General features: G+C 40.2%; 1 protein-coding gene across 2 annotated transcripts in view; it reads left to right on the top strand.

Annotated features, from left to right (window-relative positions):
- suclg2 (succinate-CoA ligase GDP-forming subunit beta) overlaps positions 1-9,201 on the top strand; it is a 143,593-nt gene extending 134,392 nt beyond the window's left edge. For both annotated transcript variants that reach the window (XM_042339477.1, XM_042339478.1), the window contains exon 11: positions 8,198-9,201. In XM_042339477.1, coding sequence (XP_042195411.1) covers positions 8,198-8,313 — 116 coding nt within the window. In that variant the 3' untranslated portion in view covers positions 8,314-9,201. The remainder of the gene's footprint in view (positions 1-8,197) is intronic.
- The last annotated feature ends 346 nt before the right edge of the window (positions 9,202-9,547 follow it).

Raw genomic sequence — 9,547 nt, forward strand, 5'->3', positions numbered from 1 at the left:
TCCTGGACCCATCCCTGCTTTCTAAATATTGGCCCATCCCCAACCTCCCTTTTCTTTCCAAGGTCCTTGAAAGAGTCATTGCTTCCCAGCTTCACTCATTCCTCTCCTACCACTCCCTTCATGAGCCCCTCCAATTGGGCTTCCGTGCTACTCACAGGACGGAAGCTGCTCCGGTCAAGGTGACAAATGACATCCTGTCCATCTGTGACCGGGGGTTCCTCTGCCTCCTCAACCTTCTCGACCTCTCTGTTGCCTTTGATATTGTGGACCACTCCATCCTCCTCCACCACCTCTCCTCTCACCTCAACCTTCAAGGTTCTGTCCTTGAATGGTTCAGGTCTTATCAATCACATTTGTACTGACGTCTCCAATTTGTCTCCGCCAATGGTTTCTCTTCCAGCCCCTGCACAGTCTTGTGTGGTGCTCCTCAGGGCTCCCTCCCTTAACTCCTTCAAGGCCTGACTCAAGACCCTCGTTTTCGACCATGTCGTTAGCCGCCCTCCTACCTCTCTGCCCTCCCTCACCCCAACCCTGCACCCCCAAGGGCGCTTTACAAATGTAATTTTGTTGTTGTTGTTAATGTCACGATGCGGAACCGCTAACCACAGCCGCTCCTGCTCACTCCCCATTATAAGGTGGGTTGGAACTCATGGACCCCAATGACTGCCTTCGAACAGGGTTCTGCTATATCTGTTAAATGTTTAAATGCCTTAAATGTTGGACTTAAAATGTTGGTTGATCATTAAGTAATTAATGCTCAGTGGTTAGAGCACTCGCCTGGCAAGTGAGAGACCTGGGTTTGATTCCCAGCTGGGCGAAACCTTGGGCAAGTTTCCTTACTCCATACATCTGATGATAATCCCTGAAGAAACAAAAACAATAATAAATTGGTCAGGTCAACCCATGACTGTTTTGTGGGACACTGCTGTGCGCAATTGGCTGCCACGTTTTGCCCACAAAATATAGTCAATTCACTTTACAGTATATTCTGTGAAGCGCTTTGAGACATCTAGAAAATGTGAAAAGCGCAATATCAAATGCAAGGATTATTATTATTTTTTCATTCAGTTCCAAATGTCATTTCCACTGAACGGAATATGCTGAAACATTCATTGTTGTAAACAATATATTGCACCCCATTACAATACTTAGGTTAATATTCCTGCCCTGCAGCAGGAAATGATGTGGATAACCTGTCAAGTCAAGTTTCTGATAGGTAACACCTTGAAAATAAAGCCAGGATGCACTTAATTCACATATCAGGCTGAGCAGGAAACTCAGCTCACAGTTCTTTGCCGCCACCAAGTGCCAGAAGGTTAATGGTAAAATATTGAAGAGTACTTCTCATTCCATTATGAAACTGGCTTCAAGACCGTTCCACAGTAGTTAATTAAAATTGATTATTTTTAAGGAAGTAGTGTGATTTTATTTTTCCCATCAAGTAAAGGAAGACATGATTAAATATTTAGCAAGGCTGAAAGATAATTCTCTCAGCAAGGCTATAAATGTTGCTGTGCTCAAAAATACCATCAGCCCAGCCTTTAAGTGTTTCTTACATGACATCCCACAGTGAAGAGGAAATATAGACACTCTTTGTTAAGAATGTACGGTATTATAAAAAAAGTTGGAACTTTTTTTTATGAGTTGCCTGCCTTCGCTGTGTCTTTTCGTCATGTTGCAAAACCGTAGTCTGAAACAAATTTTAATGGAAAGTGACAGCCTTGGCTTTTTTGATTTATGTAGATGAAAATAAAAACTAACCCCGGTATGTCAAACACTTCTTGCGTTCATTTATTTAGCATACTTCATTCAGGCGTGGACTTACGCCAACCTGCAGTAGCACCAAAACTAATGTAGCATTTCATACTGCACTAAATAACTGGTGATGTACAGTGAGCAGCTGTCAACAAAATTAATATTCACAAATATCTCAACTCTGCCAAAGATAAGGAAATGAAGCAAAACTATCTTGTGTTGTTTTATATCTTTTTTTAGGTGCTTGGAATACTTTAGCTCTGTTTGGCTTCTTTTGGGTTTACTCTGCAGTTAGATGAGATGGTCTTCTCATTAGCAGAGGTTTTTTTTACATTGATTGAAGTGCAGTCCTTCAGATGAGATGTTGAGGTTCTGTTTGCCTTAGAATGATAAACAGCCATTTAGCCTAACAGACCTGGTCCTTCTGTAGCTCATGAAACAGCTGCCCAATTGTTGACTTCACCCACTGACTCTGTGCTCTGGGGAATGTCCTCCATAGATAGCTCCTAATTTCCCCAAACTAATCCATTAAAAAAAAAGCAGAAACTGCAGCTGCACCAATGAAACCCAGTTCCCTTCCCTCCCTTAGAGAAGGTACTTTTCCATCAAAATGTGGAGTCCTGTAGCTCAGTGGTTAGAGCACTTGCTTTGCGAGCGAGAGACCTGAGTTCAATTCCAGGCAGAGGGCGAAACCTTGGGCAAATTTCCTTACTCCACACAGAGCCTAATAATGATCCCTCCAAAACCAAAAACAATAATAAATTGGTCATTTTCATTCTACGACTGTTTGTGGGACATTGCTGTGCGCAATTGGCTGTCGCGTTCGCCCACAAATATACAGTCAATTCACTTTACAGTGTGTTCTGTGAAGCGCTTTGGGACGTCCTCCCGACGTGAAAAGCGCTATATCAAATGCAAGGATTATTATTATTATTATTAAAATTAATCGAAGAAACTGCAATTGAATAGGATTTTCTGACTCTTAAACATTTTTTGGTAACCATTTAAAACAGTTAAATTCACTGCCAAACAGACACAGAAACTTTCTAAAGAATGGCACGGGTTGGAGTTTGTAAATGATTTGTGCAAAAAAAATACTATGCTCCGTGAAGGGTGCTATATAAATGCAAGTTGTTGTTTGTTCTCAGTTCTTGCATCTGATAGGCATTGCAAATGCACCTGTTTACATCAATGTATGTTCATAAAAGATCTGCAAAAAGTTTCTTCAAAATTCCTGCAGTAGGTTTTATCTTATTGCCTGGGATATTCCATGATCTCCTGAAATTATGTTGCAGTGACTATTTTATGGTAGAAAAGTGGTCAGACTAATTTAGCTGTGTATACAGATAGTAGTGATGGTTGAAAATAAGAAATTCAGAATAAATTAAGTATAGATTAGTTAGAAGGAACAACTGACTGCCTTTAGATTTGTCTAGCATTCCTTTTGTGACTTGTTACAAATTCAGATGAATGGCTTAAATGAAGCCAATGCTATACATCTCTCAAATGCTATCTTTAAATATTACAAGAAAAGTTATAGCAAAGGTCAAGTTCTAGCAGAATGTTTATGTGCTTCCTATATCAGTGAGGAAGATATAAGTAATGAGTGTTATATGAAGGGCCAAGGTACAATATATCTGAATATATATCTCAGTCCTATTGTATTGTCAGTTGTTCTATAACAACAAGATGCTGGACCTGTTATTAATGTTGCCACACTACATTTCTCATACTTATCTATTCGCTTAATACAAGTTCAGTTAGGATTATTGTGTGATTAACTTTGGTGTTCAAAAAATTGCTCTACTGATTTCAAATTGCTCAATAAGCAAATTAGTCTCAGTTAGGGAAACGTAGCAGACACAACATTCAGGCAGTTCCAAAGTGCCATACGACAAACCTGCAAAATGCAACTTCCGCAGTGCGTTTGCTCAACACATTGTCATGAGCACGAAATGCTTTATTGCATTTTAGCAGTTAGCTGCGTGGTGTGGAGAAGTGTATATTCTAATGTTAAATAATTATGTGTTCAAGTGCTGTTTAATACCTTATACATTTTATTACAACATTGCCAATTTCTGGAAAATATTACAATTTCTGCTTAATTCGTAGATATCACTCGGATGGAAATGCTAATTTTGGGATCCTGTTATATAATGTCATTAAAAGACCAAAATTAATTCAATTTTTTAATTAAAACCTAAATGATCACTTACTATAAAGTCCGCTTCCTCCTGAGAAATTGTTTTTCAAAAAAATCATTTGGTTTTGAAAATGGACCCTATTGTAGCATAGATTATAGAGAAACAACAGCAACAAATTATATTTGTATAGCGCCTTTCACATTGAGAGGATGAAGGCGCTGGTCAGTCAGGGATTTGGACCCGAGCAGGATCAGGAGGAGTGGAGGGCAGGGAGGGTCAGGGTAGAATGGTGGTAGAAGAGGAGGGTCTAAAGTCGTGCCTTGAAGGAGGCGGTGGAGGGAGCAAGTTCCAAATGGTGGGGGCAGAGAGACGGAAGGCCCGACTTCCAATGGTGCTAGTGCTGCGGGCCGGGCAGGGTTAGGAGCCTGCTGAGCGGAGGGAACAAACAGATTGATATGGTGTCAGCAGGTCACAGAGGTAGGAATGAGCAAGGCCCTGGAGGGTTTTGAAGTCGAGGATGAGGATTTTGAACTCTATCCTCTGGGGGATGGGGCACCAGTGGAGCCGGGCGAGAGTGGGGGTGAGGACATTCCCCAGAGCACAGAGTGGGTGGGTGAAGTCAACAATTGGGCAGGTTCACGGAGCCTGGTGCGGAAGAGAAGATGAGCTGCAGACTTTGGGAGGATCTGCAGCTTGTGGAGGAAAAATTTGGTAAGGCCGACAAGCAGGGAGTTAGCGTAGTCGACCCAAGATGTAACAAATGCGTGGATGAGGGTCTTAGCGGCCTGAGGGGAGAGGCCGTGCCGGAGCTGGGCGATGTTGCGGAGGTGGGGGAAAGCAGAGTAGGTCATGGCACGGATCTGGGGTAGAAAGGACAGTTGAGAGTCAAACAAGACGCTATTGTTCCGGACTGACTCAGGGAGGTGGAGTGTGCTTCCATGGATGGTGATGCTGCCAGTGCCTGGAGATGTGGAGCTCTGTCAGGACAGTAGTGGTCCTGGAATCGAGCGTGGAGATAGAGAGATAAATTTAGGTGTCATCCGTATACATGTGGAAGTTGACCCCATGTCTGTGGATGAGGGAGCGATGAGGCAGAGAGACAGAAGGTTCGACACGCCAACTCCCTGCTTCTCGGCCTTACCAAAGGGAGCATATAGATATCGAAAAGGAGAAAGGACAGAGCCCTGAGAGGAGAGGCGGTGGAGGAGGATAGAATGGTCGACAGTGTCGAAGGCCGCAGAGGGGTCAAGGAGAACGAGGAGACAGAGGGAGCTTTGGTTGCAGATGGACAAAATGTCAGTTGGCACTTTGACCAAGGCTGTTTCTGTGCTGTGAACGATCTAAGGGAACCGAGATTAAAGTCATGATGAAACAGGATATCTATTATTGACACAGTCTATATGGGACTCAGAGTTTTGAATCAATAATTACATTTGTGTTGCGCATTTACTTATACATTATAAGTAGGTTAATGTGAAACTTGATGGATTGGCATTTAAGTCTTACAGTACCTATTTGGCATTTTACCCATATGTATTGACTTTCTTAAGAAGGAAACTTCTGAACAAGATCAAGAATTATTTATATGCAGAAGATCCTTCATCCCAATTGATTTTGTCCTTTCAGAGGGTGAACCATACCATTAACCCATCATGGCATTAAACTGTTTCTCAAATGAGTCTTGTGTTTTGGCCTCAACTGTCCTTTCTTGTAACACATTCCAGCTGCGGATTAACCTCTGCAGATTTGGTGTTTTAAATTCGCCTTTACAACTCTGATCCTATGTATTAGAATTTTGGGGGTGTTGATTTTGAAATGTATCTTATTGTGAAGTCAGGGTTATGTGTAGCTTTATTTGGGAAGTAGGGGAACTGAGTAGATATACACACAAATGTGCTGTTAAATCTATAGTTAAAATACAGTAAGTGAAATGTGTATATATTTATATATATTTACTCAATAGTATTTAGAAACGTAAAATACAATTTCAAAAGTATATTTGCTATATTGTGTTTTATGTCAACCTGGGATCATTATATGAACAAAATATTCAAGTGCAAGTTAAGCTTTATTTAAAAAAATAATCCAGGATTAAATGTCAATGACTGCAGCCTATCATGCAGAAATGATCTCTTAAATTAGTTTTCAGAGTGTTCACTTGCCAAGCAATAAATCTAAGGTCTATTGGAACAAAATACTTTATTGCATTGAAATTTAGAAACTCCTTCTGCAAAATGTTTCCATCAGTGCTGTAACAAATTGACAGAATCTTAAGGCTTTGTTCATTTCACTGAACTTTGAAGTTTTTATCCCCTCCCACCTTAGCTTCCTTCATGCCTGATCTTCAATCACAGGAGCCGAATTCTTCAAAGGTCCACTGTCCTTTGAAAGTCCCCACAAAGGTGGGCTTGTTACACTTCGCTTATTTTCCAGTGGCTAATGCAGATTCAGGAAGATTCCACATGAGTCTGAGTAACAACTAAAGCACTAAATTCATATTGTTTCAACAAACCTGTGATTGACAGCTGACTTTTTTGCTTAATCAAATCTTATTCATGTGAGCCATTTCATGTGAGCCAATTGAGACTGACTGAAATTTTATTTTTATTCTCGGAATGTATTTTGTGATATTTACTACTGTTCTTTTTACCCTCTCACTTCTTATTGGGTGTTGTATCATCCTTTCCAGTACGATGAGGTGCTTGAGACTGCAAGTGGAACATATCTTGTTCCAAGTCATACGGGTTGTGGAAGAGATGCCTTTTTACGCAACAGAAATCCAACAGTCGTAGATAGGCAGAGACGCTGTCCTGATTCATCCCAGACTGAGTTGTGTCATTTTGTTGATAGCTTTATTGCTGAGCCTTTTTGCTCTCCTCAAGCAAATATATTTTAGCTTTGGGAACTTGTTAAAGCCACACACCTAGGTTATTTCTCAAATGAGAAATGTTGTATATTGTTTATTTGGACAATGTTAAAATGAGATGAGTTAATGTTAGTGATTTGTGTTGCACTCTCGGTGGAACTGACTCAAAGAAAGAAGCTACACCCAAATTCACATGTAATTCACCAAGAAGTAGCTCTAAAAATAATAGGATCGAGAAATACGAAAAGGCAATGTCAAGCAACTAGAAGGAAAACCACTGTTACATGTTACATATATCCCGCTTGAGTTGAATGCCTGCCACAGAAAACTGAGTTGTACAACTTCCCATTGTTCATATTCATGGTTTGAAGGATAATAATGAGAAAGTGGATTATTGGAGCCAAGTCTCAAACCGTATCAAATCTGTCAGAAAACATATGCAAATAGAGGCTGTATGAATGGTGTATGCTTCACTATCTCTTGACCCTTATATTCATCCATGACTTCATACTTGACTATGATACGAGTGTGCCAGATACCAGAACATCCAAGTTGGCTGGGAAGCTCCCTTTCTGTTTCTTGCCTCACCTTATCTACTGCTAGAAAGAAATTGTAGATGGGGTAGTAAGGAGGTCGTATCTGTGCTCTTCTGTTGCATTAAGATCTTAAAGGCACCACTTAAGTGTTTGTGGCATTGCACCTCAATGTATGCTGGCTTAGGTGCAGCTGTAGATCAACCTCATGCACAGTATGAGAAACACATGGAATATGAGGAGACCAAGCACTTTGGGGTCAATCAAGTCCAATTAAGGGTTTGAGCGCACTGACCAACATTTTTCTTTTGGCCCTCAAACAGGACAGTCTAATTAACTTGCAGATCCATCGGCAAATTAAATTGTTACTCTGTCAACAAAAACAAAATTACTTTTGTATAGTGCTTTTCACATCGGGAGGACATCCCAAGGCGCTGCAATGGGAAATAGATGGATCCCATTGTGACTCAAACTACAACCTCACAAGAGCATCAACACTGCAGCCATGTTATTTCCCCACTTTCCCATTTCCTGCAGGAAGTACTGCTGATGTCCGTTCATGAAGGAAGTGACAGGAGCTCTTCTTGCACATAGCTTGCATGCTCAGTGCAATTGCTCCTCATTTTCAATGATCACTACATTTCTAGCTTATGCTGAAGGTTCCAGAGATATGATTAGCATAGATTTCCAGCTTTCAGTCCAGCAGCAATTTTAACAAAGCAATGCTCTTTGTTTATGTTGAATAAAAGTCTGATTGAGATTTGGATCCCACTTTAATCTGCAAATCCTATCCTTGTGGGGAGGGGGGGGGGGGGGGGGGTGTGGGTGGGATGGTGAATACTTGTTGGTTTAATTTTTTAACTGTCATCCATCACCGTCTGTTCCCTTTGTGTTTCCAGGAACCAATGTTCACGAAGCCAAGCGTATCTTGAGTGAAAGCGGTCTGCCAATCACCTCTGCCATCGACTTGGAAGATGCAGCTAAAAAGGCTGTTGCTAGTGTTCCTCACAAATAACCTTTTGAAGGAACATACCTTCAAGCAAACTTTCTTCATAATGTATTTGCCAAATTACTAGTTTCCACTAAATTTAGTCCTAATTTTCTATGGTTACTAAAGATAATAACCAAAATAATATATGGAAGTGTCAATACGTACATTTTTACAGAGGATTTATCAGGGATCGTTTTACAGAACTTCAAATGCACACTTTATACAAATATAATGACTTGCACATTGAGCACCCACACATGTTCAATTCAACAATCACTGTGACTAGCCTCCCTTTTTACGCAACTTAGATCATTTGTTTTCCATTTTTTAAAATAAATTGTCTATGTCTGAGAAATCTAGTTGCACAAGATAGTTCTTTTCATAGGCATCTCTATAATCTTTAACAATTGCAAGATGATGTGAAGAGAGCTCAGCCTTTGCCTTCGCCTTAAGATGGATTAAAATAGCACCACTGATTGTACAGCAACAGACACACACTTAATCAGATTGGAACGCTCTTGAAAGCCTTTAACCTCCAACACTGCAAGGAAAGTCAGGTCGGGTTTGGCTCAGCCTGAAGATAGGCACACATTAGTAAATGAGTGGGCGATCTACATTAATGTCAGGTTCCAGTGGGGGAAAAAATAGAATCCATCAATCTCATATTTTAAATATGTTTTTTTTCCTGTTGTCGCTGGTCATTTTCTTTTTGTGAAATGCATTTTCATCAAACTACAAAAACCACTTTCAAAGTCTGTTCACCCTTTGGTGGCTTTAATGCATTTGTGGTGGTAGGTTTAAACAAGATTGTGAAACGGAGTATATCAGTGCAAGTATGTGAATACAAATCTGTATCACCTATTGCTGTTGTAACAAAAGTCTTCCAAAATACAAATAAAATACTTAAACTTATATGGATGTGGTTGAAAAATAAATGAGATCTGTTTTTATTGTTTTTAGTTCCCAAGAGCAGCCCATGTGAATGCTTCAGTGCTATTTCCTTGCAGCTCGTCTGATTTGTTGAACTTCATGCTGTTATTCCCAAATTCTATAGTTAAAAACATCTCAAGATTGGATGGTTATTCATTAGGAATAAAAGAGAGACTGTCTTTTCTAGCAGCCATCTGTCATAATCCAAATTAATATCTTTGAATGTTTAGTCATCTGGAAAAGTTCAGCTAGAATTCATTTTGTTCAGTATCCCTGAACTCTACTCTACTCTTAAACAGGATTATACTTGCTGAAGTATGGGCCTCTT

This window comes from Callorhinchus milii, unplaced genomic scaffold (genome assembly GCF_018977255.1).
Source record: "Callorhinchus milii isolate IMCB2004 unplaced genomic scaffold, IMCB_Cmil_1.0 Scaffold12, whole genome shotgun sequence".
Lineage (NCBI taxonomy): Eukaryota > Metazoa > Chordata > Chondrichthyes > Chimaeriformes > Callorhinchidae > Callorhinchus > Callorhinchus milii.